Raw genomic sequence first — 17,373 nt, forward strand, 5'->3', positions numbered from 1 at the left:
TAATTTAACTATGTTTAATTTCAAATAACCAAATACTTTAGTTCACAGATCTTCAGTATTTGTCGGCACACTATTTTCTTGATTCACTGAGCCTGTTAACATATTTTATGCAATCTCAATGTACGTACGCAATATTTCTTAAAAGCCTTATATGGAAACAAAAGTAAAATATTCAGACATCAAGTCATGGTGTGGCACCGAAAATTGAAGGCATATTTTTTCCCCTAAATCTTTAAAAAGTCATTCATCACAATGGAAACAGACCGCCACAAATTTTAAAACACCACAGGATAGATTTCTTATCCATTTGGTTATTTTTTCACCACAGCCATAATGGTGCTTAACCATATGTCCAGTTTGGGTGGATGGTTGGAATATAGTGGGGGCAATGAGATTTCAAGACTGAAGTTTGGAGAAAAACAGCCAGGAAAGGAATGTGGCAATGGATTAATGAAATAGTAAATATGTAGTCCATTATGTACTTTTTATGTGTACTTTGTCATCATCCATGATGAATAGTATGTAATTATAAAAATACCAACAAAAATATGGTTTTTGTAGTATAGACACTAAACAGATGTGGCTACTTTGTGGGATTGGCAAGGGTTGGGGTCAATGTGGAGCAGATGATAACACACTTGAAGGTGATGAACCTGATGGTAGTGCTAGGTAACAAGGCCGATGGTGGAAAGGAACGTACACGCTTCCCAAATTCTGGAATCTTTATCTTGACACCAAAGTTGCTGCTGCTAATTAGTCGGCATTGACAATTTTATATGCATTACATTTTTGGCCATCATTATGTCTATTATTGATGGTTAAGAATAAATTTGAATCATAACTAAGTAATTAATTTAAAAATGTATGACATCATCAAGACTTATAGTAAATGAATTCTTGATTTTTTCAAACTGAAATAGTACACTTTTAGCTAATTAAAGAAGTCCTCCAAAAACGTTTGTGGGAAGAAAAAGAGATCTGTGAGTGTGAAAACCACCAGAAAAGAAGTAATTGCACAGCAACATCTACTGCTTTTAAATGTCCGGTGAAACCCACCTCTCCACTTATTGATGAAATTCTTGCATCTCTTTGCTAAATTATTTCGATGATATTTGTACTCTCCATGTTAGAAGTATATTTCTTTATCTGTAATCATTCCTCTAGTTGCCCTTAAAATATGGCCATGCCTTCAGTGTCGGTTGACTGACTAACATCTTGATCAGCTTAACTCGATAATTAGGTAACATTTGTTACTAGAGCATCTGATATAAACGCAATTATGAAGTCAAATAATTGGCCCTGTTTGGTATATGAAAAGGAATATTTGTGGCATGAGAGCTGTATGATCAAACCCTACATTTAGGGTTAGAAAACAGTTCCTTATGGGTTCAACTTAAATGCAAACTGACAAGCTTCCATAGATAATTTGTTCACATGGCATGGCATGATTCTAATTGAAGCAGAAATCAAGACCAAAGCAAGCGTGTCATGAGTTCATGCTGAGTGGTAGCGAGTTGTCATTGACTGTGACATTGAAATGCTTTCCTCCTTTCGTCCCTTTCCCCTGTCTCTTTCTAGTTGTAGTTTCATTACAATTCTCCTGACTAGAGGGCTCAAGTGACTTGGGTCAACTTTCATTGGGTCCAGAAATCCTGTGCAGAAGGAGATGACCATACCAGCTGAGAGTGTGACCAAGAACCCTATCATACCATAATAACGATAGGATATCCTGAACATGAAGAAGACGTCATCTGCCACACCAGGAGCATTGGTGCCACCCTCAACAGTGATGGACTCCGTTGAGAGATCCCTGTTGTGTTGAAGAGAAAAGTTTTTTATGCATTGCGGTGAGAGCTTCACCAGGTGGTGACATTTAGATACAAGGGCACATTATCAATTTAAACTTCCAGCTGCAATCTCTTAAGATAAACCAACAGTTTAACATGTTATTTGCAATAGTTCAGAGGATCAAACTGATTTTAGGGAACCTGTAATCAGTACAAGGAGCAGCAGTATTTTGTTAATTGTCCTTAAGCCTTAAACTATCAATAGCGTAGACATAGGTAACTGTTGCAATGAAATGAATGCCCACCAATCAAAATACAATTCATACTGACTCAAGTCAAAAAATAAAGCATCTAAAATGCTAATCTTAAGTGACTTCACTCAAAATAGATTGGACCACCTAAGTTCATTCTTATTGAAGATCGATGATAGAAGAAATATATAAGGAATTTTGCCCTGGTTTTCCTTTGAATTTGTCCATCTGAAAGGAGGACAGTTTTACAGACGTTTCTGCCATATTCCTACAGAAGTACACACTTTTGATGCAATTTCGGTCAGTTTATGTTCACTACTGACTGACAGTTCGTGCTCAACTCATACATTTTGTGCACTTAAATTACCAGTGGATGTAAGCCATTTTCTTATTTGGAGTTACTCATTTTGTTTACTATCCTTCCCTTCCCTGAAGTAGCCACCTAGCAGTGATATTACATACACTGATGGTGTCTGTTCCATCTTGGTAATGTCTTAGTAGGTCCTTTTGAGGATCATGGGGTTTTTTTCTTTCCTTTCTCTTCCACCCTGAGGAAAAATTCCTGATGGAAATTATTTTTCTGGAATGTCTTCAGGGGATATCACTTCTCCAGAATGTTGGAAGAGATGCAACAGAAATGGAGAGGGTACAGAGATGATATTATCCATGACGCATCAGAGAAGCCATAGAGTTCATTAAAATGCCTCATAACTAAAACATGGAACACTTACACTCCTCACCAACTTGTGGAAGCAAGTTCTCAAAGGAGAAAGAAAACATTACCAACAAGGGTGTGCCTGATTGATCGGGAGACATGCATGAACTGACTAAAAATGCATCAAAAGTGTGCACTTCTGACTTAAGGAAAATGGCTGGAATGCTTGTGAATCCTCCTTTCTTTCAGGAGGATAAAACCTATGAGAACTTCCTCATCAACATCGATCCAAGGAAGACTTTAGTACAACAGAGAAGTTGTGGGTACAAAACTCGGTCAAAATCAAGCTATAAATTGGTGCGGGAGATTGCCTGAAGAAGAAAAGGCATCACATTCACAATATTATGAGCAAATGTGCGGTGCCAAACGAAGAATTTTGTAACATGTATGAACTCATGAATATTGAAACTTAACCCTATGGAATGAATACATGTGCATTACTCGTACTTGCAATTATGTGAAAGGTCATTGGGAGGTGAGCAGCACATACCAAGAGCCTGACGGAAGTTGTGGTGTTGTCATCACTGGAACAGAAACATTTTCTGAGCATCCGACGTATGAGGTTGGCTTCACTGGAAATTTCATTCTTCCTGAGGCAATGGCTTCCTGGGCACCAAGCACCAGACAGGCCATAAAAACCAGTCCCGTTATCCCACCATAGAGTGCTCCCTTTTGTTGCATTGATGGAGAATATAATGACAGGGAAATTACAATCTGAGACAAACTGACCTTTGGAGGAAATAATCACTCATTTAAAACCTGATTTTGATTAAATAATATCACCCACAAATGAAGAAATGACTTCACTTTTCTCATTGATTAATATTTTTTGATTTATTCTAATTTTGTTGAATTGAGAATTATTCACCCTGGATGTCAAGGTCTCTTATATATGATGGAGTAAAAACTTAATATTTCAAAATTCAAGTAAGTAAAAATAATGGATCTTTGAAGTATCCTGGCTTGAAATAAATGAACTTACAAAAAACTTTCTTATTTTTTGCATTTTTCAGTGATATCATAATGCCTGAATTTATCTGTACTGGAGTGAATAGGCAGATTGAACAAGCAAGTTTGTAATTTAATTCTTTTGCTCTATCAGTGACCGCTCCTCGAGTTGCAAAGATAAATAAACTTAATTCCAACTTATCCTGGCTCAAACATTTTCAGTTTATAATTCACATATTTTAAAAAATGTGCACATATGCATCCATGCATTATTATTAAAAAAATGATTAAAGGCCCAAAGTATGTATATTCAAACAGTTGAAATCTTTTCATCAAAGAGATGTATGTTGTTGTTGATTGCTTAAGTATGTATACCATAAAGCATGGATTAATTTTGCTCAGAGCAAGCACATCTCAAATTTGTATTCAAGAATACTGATTGGAGAAATGAATTCTTAAGAAAAAGTCCTGGCTTGAGTGTAGTGAAAAGCAGAATGCTTGATGAGGACACTGGGATGGTTCAGCAAGAAAACATATCTGTCAAAGTCTAGCACCCACAGATATATTTCAAACATATTTTTAAAGTCACATTTCAATTTTTCAATTTAAATTCACTTTTAGTGGTTTTAATAGTTGGAACTCCATCCACGATATCAATTTTTAGTTTTTCAATCACTTATATGACAAAGGCAATAGAGAGCTCAGCAAGAATAAGAGGGAAAGGTCAAAAGGCCTACCTTCGAATTTGACCATGGGAAGAACATGCCAAGCACAAACAAGGCCAAGAGAGGCCCAAGTGCCACAGCCAATACACTCCCGGTGATCTGGAAAAAAAATTAGTCAATGATTAATCAATTGCTACCACTCCTCAAAATGAGGACATGATGAAATCTAAACAAAAGCCCAGAAGCTAATTTATGAAAACACTAACAATCATGTTTCCTTGTATTAATTTTGACAATTCTTAGGATCCGAACAAAAATGAAAGCACAGAGAAATGGGCATTTCTCTATGACACAAGCTTGAGTAAGGAAGAAGCAAGCAACTTATGTGTGCTTGGAATATTAAACACAACAAAGTGAAAACATATAAAGCATTACAAATAAACTCTGCATCCCCTTGTACCCTAGACCTGCATTTCAACAGTTTTTTTTCTCAGGTAAAATGCGAAGGCAGAGTAAAGGCAAGGTTGGTGCCCAGTGATCCCCACTCCAACATCAAGACAAAATTCTGACCTATAGCTTCATTAATTGGGATATAAAGTAATTGCAAGTCCATCAATGAGGCCTTATGTTTTTTTTAAATCAAATATTGAATGAAGAAATCAAGTTGTTCAACCCTATCAGGTATTTTGACTCCAGTAGTCTATCTAGATTGTATTCTTAATACCTGATTGCCTAGATTAAGGAAAAGAAATTATTTTTAAAGACACCTGTGATGTAGCAGACTATCATAGAGTATCTAATCCCAGAGTAAATGGCTAGAGACTGGCTAAACATGGATAATTTTGCTTATCATGCCAATAGTAATGCCGAGCATTTTTCATGCCGCATAACCATACATGTTCATTATAACAATCAAATGAAATGCATTGGGGAACAAAAGACCAGTGTTCACTTAGTTTTATCTTAATATTTCTTTTATATTGCATACATACCACTCTACCTTTAGTTAATCCACAAGACATACACAACTTTACAGTTAAAAATATAACTCTTGTCATAATGTATCTATCTTAAATGCAAGTTTGTTGAATTACTGCCTACTAATGAATTGATATACTTACAAACTGATGGAACTCACATGAATAACTGGTCCCATTTTCTCAACCACTAAGACCAAAGTAGTGCATATAATGCCAATGATGACACATGTGACCTTCATGATGAGTGATGCCTTCCCCTCTGACGGCTCATTTTTGAACCAATTTTGCATGAAGTCCTTGTATATAACACCAGACATAGAGTTGAGACCTGTGGACATAGAGCTGAACAAAAAGATTAGTTTGAAGGATCGCTGGAATATTGGAAATGTTACACATGAATAATTAACATCACAATTAAATTGGGGCATCGTAAACCTTTGGAAAATTTATTGAAGAGTAATCTTGTTTTGGCTGGGCCAATATCTACTCAAGTTAATATGACGATAACATCAGGCTGTCCACTGGCATGGGAAAAAAAATAATCTAATTGTAAATTTTTGATTTGAAAAGTGAGACTTTGAAATACAAGTAGTTGAAAAAATAATCTCTTTTCAATAACATGTAACATTTTCTCACCATGATTGTAATATTCATGAGGCCTTGAGGAAATAATAATGTAGTATCAAGGTAATGTTAGCACTGACCACTACAGTAGACGTTGAATCACACATGAATTAGTTTGTAAAATATGGTGTACCAACTTTAAAACAACGGAGAACAAATGATATATCATTATTTACAATTGTTTTGAAAACTAACTACCACAGCATGCAAATAATATTACTTAATTACAATATCAGTTGGGCCTTATAAAAAGTAAAAATAAACTGCAGTGAGAAAAAACTAATCAAATGCATCTAAAAGTTTGCTATTGAAATACTAATACCAAAATTACCAACATCAAGCGTTCAAATGGGATTGAATTAGATACCATGAAAAATAAAACAATCAGTACATGTCTGTGTAAAATATATTGAAAGTTAACAATTAAAATTATAACATGCCAACATGCAAATTACGATATCAAGGGAATTTAAAAGTTCAAGAATCTTTTAGTTTACTGTTTTCAAATTGGCTTTTACTATTATACAAATGGATTTAAAGCATATGCATTGCTAAGGTGCTTATGAGGGCGAATGGTAGAGAATCCCTGCTTTGGCCAATGAGGCAAATGAGTTTGAACAAGTCCGAGTCCTTGGATAGCTGTTTCAGTGAGGTAACTCATAGTGTCGCATGATTTAAAGAATAATATATCTGTTGCCTGTACGTGATTTCAAATTCAAGTAAACACAAAGATATTTTATTCCTTCAATTTTATGAGGATAACGTAATACCTTAGAGCAGCACTGAAGACTCCGGCCATGAAGAGTCCAGGAAGACCTGGAATGGTCCCAGCAATATCCATGACAAAGTACGGCAATATCTGGTCATTTCTTTTCACTATCTTCACATACAAAGAAGCAAGGGCTGTTTGCTCAAGACAAACTTGGTATTTTTTCATTGAAAAATTCATTTTTAAATTCACCAGATTAATTGCAAAAATAATTCCTTACATTTGTGGACACCAGGTCACAGTCATGGTAGGTGGCATACACAAGGAGTCCAGCATAACAGCTGATGGAGACTATCATCATGGCTCCAATGGAAAATATCACCAGGCACCTGTTGGGGAAAATGTATTTGATATCCTTCCTCATTTATTTGGCAACATGGACACGATTCCTGGAAAATCAATTGGATACTTCTAACTCAAAAAGAAGAAACTGCATGCATTAGGGAAGAAATACCAAGAAAGTCCAAGGATGAATCATAAGTTGCAAGAATTTAGTAATGGAGGACATCCTCACCAGGAGGAATATGAAGAAATTGGAAAAGGATTGGATACAGACTAGGGGTTACTACAAACCACTGCTCAGACTGACATATGATGATGACTTTATCCCTCTTTCTAAAGGCATTACCATGACTTCTCAACATAGTGCATTCACCTGAAAAAAATGAGTATTTACATCTTTTGTTTCATCCTTCCATGAGACTGAAGTTGATTATTTCTGTGAGAAATTGAAAAAAATAACAGATTCAAACACTTCCTTCCAAAGTAATAAGGCATTTGCATACATTTAAGAGAGAAAAAATTGGCCCAGGCTTTGCAATTTTAAGAGGCCCAAGAATTGATAAATAAGGTATCCATAGCACTTATCTAGTTTGTTCATAACTGGTGACTCCATGGCCACTGACATCCCATGCTTAAGTTAAGATGAACAAGCAGCACAAAACCATACAATCATAGTTGTACGCAAATCACTACGTTGCCATATTCTTATCCTTCATTGACATATCTGCCACAAAGGATGAAAAATTCAGTTTCAAGAAAAGCACTGATATGTGGGAGAATAATTATTTGATAAAATGATTTCTAATATCATACCCATTTTGATCTTTTAAGTCTAACACCTGGGGCAAATTGGCCATCATGTCTTAGACCATATTGACCATATCCTATTGAGATTTTGTCCATGCCTGAAATGATATTAACTGCTAACTATTATTTGTACAAAGTGTTTAAAAAGGTCAATGCTTGTGCTGTGCTGGCTGCCAAGGGCAAAACAATAAGCATAGGAGGCACAACTTACGAGAGGCAATCTTATAAGACAGGAAAAATTTTACCACACTAGGCAAAATATGGTGACACACTTCCTAATGAAATGCCTTTTGTTCAAAGTATGTATTTTTGTGAGTGGTTTGCAATCAGAGGGCAGATCATATGGATGCAGCAAACACAGACACACAAGATAAAGAGTCAACTAATGCATACAACACATGAATTCATCAGTGGAATAAAATGTCCTGCTTATAAGATATTTGTATATAGTTGAACTCCAAACTGAGGGAAATTAGAGATTTTCCTTAGTTTCCTTGGTTGGAAATTAAATGTCTACATGGATTGGGTTCTTGCTAAAACAGCTTGAATTATGAATGATAATCCTTAAGTCCTTGGAGGCTCTGGTATTGTATTCATGGAATTAACCATTTATTTCAATGCCAAACAATCTCCTGCGTGGACAAATAAAAGCAATCTTGATAATGAAATGTGTAGAAATGGTTAAGTGAGAATTCAAAAAGATTTCAAATGATTTCAGATAGATTTATGTAACAGTTATGTTTTCCCCAGGATATTACTCAGAAATACTAAAGAGCATGATGACATTATGTGAATAACCCCTAAATATAATTCCATATTTCAGCTGACTATATGTGTAGGCACAGCTATCAGGCACACACATTGATGATAGTATTAAGAGAATTCTAAATTTGCTACTGCAGGCATTAAAATTAATGCTTCTTCTGCCCATTTGGCCTCACCACTGTGCCCCTTTGAGTGTTGGCATGGAGAGGAAACGCTGGATCATTCCCTGGTTAGCAGAGACATCTGCAAGCCAGAGGAAGTACGAGCCAACAGCCACTGACCAGAAGGTATGCCTAATGGTGGGGTCAGGGTCAAAGCTGCAAGACAAGAACTGAGACTTAGTCAAAGGAATTTCCAGTAACAGGAATAAAGGCCCAGTTACCTTCCTTTCAAACACTAAAAGATTGAATACTAGGGGCTCGAATGTTTTGAAAGGTTTCCTTGTGCATAAAATGCCATCATAATTTATCTTCACTAAGCAACTGCCATTATTAAAAACAGGATATGTAAATGAGTGATTAACATCAGACAGCCAGACTTCTTGTAGCATTCCAACCAGGCCATAGCATGCCCTCCTGCAAACCAAAATGTTATCTTTTTTGAGTCCTGCCTCATGTATTGGTGAGATATATACTTTGGCACAGTAGGGCAGTTTGTTCTGGGAGATGTGATACCTGTCACTAAAAACTGTGAGACAGTTTAGGACTCCTTTACGAGACTTACAAGTATGACATAAATATTACAAGAAATTAGCAAGGACATGTAAATTGACTTGTAGCTTTCAGGATTGGGTCCTTGATAGACTGCCAGGAGAGGCTTATCAGGAAAACCCTGTGTTTTTGGGGTGCATCAATCAATATAAGCTAACCCATTAGGAAGTCAGAGTGTAAGCAAATAACCCTAATACAACCAAAACTATGACTGTACTGTCTCTCTCCACTCATGCCCACCACCTAGGCTGGGGTCTTCCCTATACCTATATTCCCTGGCAATCAAAATTGGAAACTCCTTGGCTATATATTGAACTCTACCAAGATATTAAAACTATTAAAGTATATGGTGGCATTATTTGCAACAGATTGAATCACATTCTCTATATGATAGTTTAGACTGTATAAAATTACATTTTAAAAAATTTATTTCTTGTGGTTTACTTAATTTCTTCTCTTTCATTTCATTTATTTGATTTAATTTAAGTTTCAAAATTATGCATTAATGTCTTTCACCAGTCGAATAAAGCATCAAGTTATGTGCTACTGTAGAGCAATGAGTACTTTGTGGTGTAATTTTTTTAATACAGATAAATAAACCAAAGCAATGTTCATAAGGACTTACCAGAAAAGTGATAAAGATGAAATTGAAAAAGCTCATTAGTAGCATTCCTTCTATTTCACTCCGGAGGAGCATTGGGAAAACATTTCGCAAAGAGCTGAAAATTCATTTAAGTACAATGAGGAACTTGAAGAAACTGAATCCTGAGTTATTTCATCTGCTCACTCTTACAGATCTCATTCCTGCAGATGAGGACCTTGAGACCAGACTGAATAATGAACTCAAGCAATCATATACCCCATATTTGAATATAGATGGGCATACATAACAATAAGTGTGGGATCAAATAACACCCTGGTCACACTTACTCACATTAAGAGGGCAGTCATGTGAAGACATGCTTAACAACCTGCAAATGGTAGGAGACCAGCAGTCGAGAAGCAAACTTTTTTAATTATGTTGATATATGCAATTGGTAAGAACAAGTGGAAAATCTGATGAAAAATTACTGAATCAGTCTTCCTTTACAAAAAATTGGAACCCATTAGGGTTGCATTGTGTTGAAGATGATTAAGTGAGGAACCAAAATAGTTTTTCTAGTAATTTTCTTGACTGCCCTAAATTCTAAACTAACTAAACCAGAGAAGCACCAATTATAGAGAATTCTGTTTCTTGGCCACATTTCACTCTAGATACAACAAATACTCTCCAAAAACAAAATCAACACATTAAAAAAAACACTTTAAAAAACATAATGGGTTCACCCAAAGACAAAATTGATATAATGCAACAAAGTAGGATTTATAAACTTAAACACACGGACTGCAAGACCATCTACATTGGACAGACAGGGAAAATGTTTAAAATAAGGATTTAAGAACATCGATCAAGCTTTATAGAAAAAGATAACAGATCACAATTTGTCAAACACCTCTTGGAAAATAATCATATCAGTAACTTCACACCAGACATTCTTCATGCAGAAAAGACACAAGTTGAATGCTTTGGAGGAGTTTGAAATTTGGCAATGCCTTCAGTTGGACAGATTTGAGGTTGTTAATGAAATATTTCACTTCTCCTCTTCTCCTGTTCTAAAATTCGTAAAGGACACAGAAGCCATTCTCCACCCACCCAATCCCCACCCAGGCACTGATGACCACTGACCATCCCTTAATGAGGGAAAAAGCATTGTGGGCAAACAACTTTCCCCTCCCCCCCCCCAGCCCACTAATAGGTGGCTGTATGAGTACTCACCTTGCATCCCTCTTCCATACCCCCCTACCTGCCTACCCTCCTCAAGGCATTCTATTTAAGAAAATGTTTTACATGTATATCATCTGAAGATGATGCGCAGTATTGAAACCATGGTCATGTAATATATTAAACCTTTTCATGTGGAATAGCATAGTTTTTTCTCGATCCTCATCATAAAGGAACTCCACCTAGATAAGCCTGAAACTGTTATCTTTGCCCTTAATTCCCTTTTTCTTTTTCAAGTTTTCCCTATATTCTAGACAGACAGACCAGTGTAATGAAGGAATAACACAGATGAAATCATCCAAGAATCTGAATCAAGCTATATAATTTAGTTAAATTTTCGCAATGTTTAAAGTTCATTCAATAATATGAAAATGCCTATCGGAAAAAATTACATGAATATTTATGAAGTGCAATTCATCATGTTTCTACATTTCTCCAATAAGTACATACTTGTGGTTATGTAGTAGTAATGCCTTCATTTAAAATTCATTAATAAAAAAAATGAAGCACTTAATTCTGTAGTATACTGCTCAACTTTCCCTTTGAATGGCAAGATTGGTAGTGGTCTTTTGCTAACCACAGTCAGCTCAGTCATTAGCAGTATAAGCATTGAGAGTCAGAGATAAGGGGATCTCAGGTTGCTGAGATTGTCTGTGTCCAAGGCTGAGACAAGACTTCCCAAACAATAAATGAACCGACTCAGTACATTCTATTGAGTGACATATGAAATGCATTACCAAATTGAATGCTCATAACAAAACAAAACCTTAAAACCTTTGGTGTTGTGAAGAGAAGTATTTTTTTCAAACAGCATGGGCAAGTGCAGTAGACCTAGCATATCCATCATGCCCTCTGATAGATGAAAGCACTGTTGATGCAAAGATGATAACCACTGATTGAGGTCAGTAAGGAAATGAATTGATTGACCTAAAAGAGACGCAAGATGCAGAGAGAAGAACACTACAGGAAAGGAGTTTGGACAGTGTGCATAGAAATAAAATGCAAAATAGATAAGGGTTGCTTAACAACAGGACTTCTAAATAGGAAGAGAGAAAAATCGAAACAAGAAATCATGACAAATAAAGCAATTTGAATGAATCACATTACTTGAGGTTTTAGGAAGTTGGAAGAGTGTTTAGAGCTCATTTTTAGCATCTATGAAAAAGTAGTTTGGGTTTGTATCCCACCTTCAACATGATTTTTAACTTGCTATGCGATGAGTTTTTTGGACTTTAATTACTTTGTCCATAATAAATACCTAAAAAACCATATTACCAGTGCAATTGTTGAGGGAAGAATTTCAGCGATAATATGGCTTGAGATGGTGAAGTTACATTCCTACAATTGGAAGATTACAGCAAAAACTATATCAAGATATAATACCACAAAGTAAAATAACAACCACCCTCTAAGACATCAGAAAAATGCACAGATGATAGATAGGGTTTAATTTCTCATTTTTTGGCTTACTCACAAGCCATCACTGCAGGGAGTAAACGTATTCAAAGTTCCTAAATTTTGTTGTGAGCTATATGTGATTGGGTTAGTGTGGTGAAAATATATAATTTGACAGTCGAGTATCTAAGTGTAAGTAGAGTTTATCAGATCACACCTCCATGACCAAGTTAATATTTTGTATGAAATCTATTCATGTTTCTCTGTAGCAAAAAATATACAAAAATGTTGGGTCTCTCCCAATCATCCAAAGCCATACATGCCACTTTTGATATTCTTCAATCAAGAACTGAAATTAGTTTTTCACCCAAAGTGGGTTGCAGTAGTCCAGGGGTAGAGCATTGAACTATTGACCGGAGGGCCTGGGTTTGATTCCTGGGTAAGCCTCTCTGGGCACCTACAGAACCACCCAAGCTCCGTGATTTTTCAGGTACGAGATCTTCCGGGGAAACCATAACCAGCACAGGGAAAGGAACTACTACCAGCCCTGATGTGTGAATTTCACGCCCCATTGGGCTTAGTATTGGGTGAACTCTACCAAAACCTACCAAGCTGAACTTCGGATTGATTACTGTGTTTTACCAAAAATAGTACAATGCGCAGTATGCATTTGGCTGTATATATTGGTTTGGTCATGTTACTCTCTCATCACATCCCGGTCTCATAACATTTAGTGATTTATATGTCAATTATATAGAAGTGCATGTTGGGGCAGCATAAATTCCTCTTTTCAGTGCACACTTGTGGCGGCATAACTTCCTTTCAAAGTTATGTTGCCGCACCCCATCAATAAGTGATACAAGGATATTAAATAGACCCTCCTGGTTTCTGTCTTACTTAAAGAATTCAATTCTATCTCCATCTTTGCTCAGGTCCCACACTGTCCCAGGTCCACCAATGTATATTGTGCCCATAGTGACAATGACGATCGTGGAGCCAAACATCATCAAGGTCTGTAGTGTGTCAGCCCACATTACTGCCTTCAACCCTCCCTGCAGGGAAGAAAAGGAACAACAGAAGCATGGTTAGTTCATTAACCACAGAACTTTAATAATATCTCTCATTAACTTGAACAGAGGGATTATGTACTAAGAGAAATATGAGGAAGTGAAGAGAAGATCACATTGAACTCCATAAGCAAATGCCTCACCAAAATTACTCAATTGATTGGCAAAAAATAACTCACAGCAATCTAATATTTTAAAATACAGTATTAAATATTTTTATGCAAGAATCTATGTTGTTTTCATAATATCAATATTTTTTTGAAAGAGAGAAATAATTATTCCGGCACTCAATGAGTACTCAACCATTTAACAAGTCTATTAATCCCAGAAGTACTCATACATTTTATACTGTGCTATTGCAAAGTGGTTTGTGATAATCTAAACTATTACAATGATGAGTGAAAATAGAAAAAATGCCATATTCTTTTCATTTTTTGAGTCAATAAAATGACAATGACATTTTAAGAGATTAAAGAAAGCAAAATAGAAATTGAGCTGATGAAGTGTTGCGACAGAATGGAGTACCAATACTGCTACCCTGAATTCACCACACACAATCTACTACTAGAGTGACTCTGGATGTTGATTTGTAAATTATACTAATTCCTTTTAAAACAATGAAAGGACAGAGTATCATGAAAGAAGGCAAGGTCTTCAGGCATGCTAAAATGACATACAGAAAAATATCAGCATTGCATTCTTTCAGAAATATTTTAAAACCTGTTGTACATGCTTCCATTCAATACTCTACCCCACCTAGTAAGATACACATTATGCTGGGTCCCTTGAACTTCGACATAAAACAATCACTCAACTCTACCACTCCAGACATTCCTCTATTTTCTTATTTTTTCCATCTCTATAGATCCTGCAATCTCCTTTAATCAATTATGCTCATCAGTTGGCAGGATATCAAGTTGGAAAATGACTTTAAAATGTTTTTCACTCAGCAGCTACCCTGTCCTCTCTAACCTCTTTTTCCCACCATGGACTTAAAGAGTGGAGGAGAGAGGAAATTGATTTTCCAATGGGGTGGGAATTTTTCAGTAGAGAAACTACAAAAGTAAATACAAAAGTGGTTTTATGAAGAAGTGATGAAATTGCAAGTACCACTTAGTAGTCCTCTCCTCATATTATTCAATTTTTATTACCTGCTGGCAATAGCTTTGGTGCAAGCACTTTTTATACCAAATAATCACCATTCTTTACTAAAACTAAATGAAAGAGCATCAAAATTTAAGTATAGCTACCACCTCATACAATCTGATTGCCTGAGAGCATGTGATTCACAAGGGTCAGTATGAAACACAAAAGTGGAGCAGAGAGTGTTCTTGGGCTTTTTTTCTTTTCCATTTATTATTACTAGCTCAGGTGCGAGTGGGGGATGAAGCATCCGAATGGGCAGTGTCAAGAAGAGGAATGAGACAGGGTTGTCCATTATCACCTATGCTGGTCAACGTATATGTAGAGTAAATGATTAAAGAGGCATGGGAAGAACTGGAGGTATGAAGGTTGCCGGAGAATGTGTGAAATAAGTCAGGTTTGCTGATGACCAAGATCTAGTTTGTCAGTCAGCAAAGGGGTTGCAAGTATTGCTGAGTGATTTGTAAATTCAGTACAATAGATATGGGATGAGAATAAATGTAAATAAAACAAAGGTTATGTGGTTTTCCAGGAAGGGGTAGGCTAAGTTAAACTTTAAAATAAGAGGGCAAGAATTAGAGCTGGTTAAACAGTTTACCCTTCTCGGAAGTATTTTGGGCCAAAATGATCAAAGTATTAGGGACGTAAGGAGAAGAATTGAACTAGGCAAAAGGGCTTTCACAAGGAGAAGGGAGTTGATCACAGGGACGTTGAGTAAGAATGCTTTGAAAAGGCTCATTAAAAGTTTGATATGGAGCATAGTTATGTACAGTGCGTTAACATGGTCATTGAAGCAGGATGATATGCATGGATTGGAGGCTTTTGAAATGTGGGTGTAGACATCGTGAAGTACTAGGTATGGTGGGGGAAGAGAGGAGATTTTTGGGAGAAATCCAAAGAAGGCAGGAAAAATGGATGCAGAGCATAATGATTGACGATAGGATGTGGAAGACTGTCATAAAGGGGAGAGTGTTAGGCAAACTAGGAAGGGACAGTGTCGCAAATGAGTAGGAATGATATGACAAGTGATTCAACTTGCACCACCCATCCAACCCATACACTGTGGCTAAAGTCTCCTAACACATTTTCCTATATAGTAAAATATAGGGATATCATAAACATTTTCTTAATTTAAAAGAAGTATTATTTTATGATCTCACAATTTTTAAAACCTTTGAGTAAAATTTACTACAGTAAAGACAAAATGAAAGGTAAAAAAAATTATCCCTGCAAGGAATTAAATCTGGCATAAAATCTGCTTGAGATTTCCAGACTTGTTACACACTGGTCGGGGGGAACCCAAGAAGTACAAGGGTGGTCTGAATATTTCCTGACCTAACAAAGATACAAGACATTTTTTCTGAAATTTTCTGAGGTCGGAAACTTTTCAGACCACCCATGTACATACACTGACAGCAAATCCCTCAATGGCACTTTACCATGGGAAGTTCTGAAGGAATGAGTGAGGGCACATGTCAAAGTCTGTCATTTGGCTACTTTCAAAAGGACACAATTGATTGTTCATATTTGCCCTTACGGATGCAGAGATGGGCAGAAGTCAGCTTCTAATTGAAAATCCACAGACTTGGTGATTCAGAGGATGAAGGGAGATGCAGTTGTGGTGTACTAAATTCGCTTTGCGTAGCAGCAATGATAATCTCATGCTGAAGCAGTCAAGCAAAAGGGAATGATAAAGATACTTCTCGATGAATTTTGTTAAAAGGAGATTACCTCCATGTTGTAGTAAGAAATTACATTTCATAATATACAGCTTTCATAATTAAGAGATTCCCAGTACAGAGGTTTTCTGCAAATAATTAATGAACAATGGGAGACTAGGGTGAGAATCCATTATAACAAGGGTTATAAAATTTAAAAAAATTACTGTGAAGTGTTGAAAAGTAAAAATTTCTCGATGACGGTTGGATTTATTCAGTTTTAAGCTACACTACTAATAACAAAATTACCTAAATGTAGCATTGATAATCAGTCCAGTATTTGCAATATAAATATAGGATGTGTATAGACGTCTACATAATTGTTTGGTTGATAGCAATTTCTGGTGTTGGCAGGTTTAACTGTGCACAGTAGATATTTTCATTCATCCATGATGCTAACATACGAGGGTTGCTATTTGTATTTTTAGCCTTGAAAACACTAATTTCTTTAGGCACCATCTGACGTTTCCATCTGAAAGTTTGACGCTTTTAACGCAAAATTTCTTCAGAACATTTTGTCTTTGATTATAACTTGTTGTTCACTGTGACTCGAAAATTTTGTCTCAGCAAAAAAAATGGAGTAACTCGTGAACCCTTTTGCGCGATGATTTTTTACGGCTTTCGGCGAGGATTATCAAGACAGGAGTGCATCAATCAACTTACTTCCACTTTTGGCCATTAAGACCGAACATTTACCACTGTGAAACGGTGGTGTAACGAATTCCATCATGGCCGCGGTTCGCTCAAGACGAAAGTCCAAAATCAGTTTTTGTGCCAGAAAACATCGATGCTGTGCAAGAACTAATGAAGGAAGATCTTCATATGACTTATCGTGAGATTGAGGCATCCTTGGAGATTAGTATGACGAGCATCAATAAGATATTGCATGAACATTTAGCAGTGAAAACAATTTGTTCGCGTTGGA

General features: G+C 36.3%; 1 protein-coding gene across 1 annotated transcript in view; it reads right to left on the reverse strand.

The window, feature by feature from the left end:
• Nucleotides 1–470: 470 nt before the first annotated feature.
• Nucleotides 471–17,373, reverse strand: part of LOC139696478 (sodium-coupled monocarboxylate transporter 2-like) — a 30,708-nt gene continuing 13,805 nt past the window's right edge. Inside the window, exons 6-13 of the mRNA XM_071595263.1 lie at nt 13,418–13,572; nt 8,770–8,910; nt 6,960–7,068; nt 6,741–6,850; nt 5,505–5,688; nt 4,439–4,525; nt 3,244–3,422; nt 471–1,810 (exon numbers count right to left, since the gene is read on the reverse strand). Of these exons, the coding sequence (XP_071451364.1) occupies nt 1,495–1,810; nt 3,244–3,422; nt 4,439–4,525; nt 5,505–5,688; nt 6,741–6,850; nt 6,960–7,068; nt 8,770–8,910; nt 13,418–13,572 (1,281 nt within the window). The 3' untranslated portion in view covers nt 471–1,494. The remainder of the gene's footprint in view (nt 1,811–3,243; nt 3,423–4,438; nt 4,526–5,504; nt 5,689–6,740; nt 6,851–6,959; nt 7,069–8,769; nt 8,911–13,417; nt 13,573–17,373) is intronic.

This window comes from Hetaerina americana, unplaced genomic scaffold (assembly GCF_022747635.1).
Source record: "Hetaerina americana unplaced genomic scaffold, ioHetAmer1.1.p SCAF_7, whole genome shotgun sequence".
In the NCBI taxonomy this organism is placed as follows: domain Eukaryota; kingdom Metazoa; phylum Arthropoda; class Insecta; order Odonata; family Calopterygidae; genus Hetaerina; species Hetaerina americana.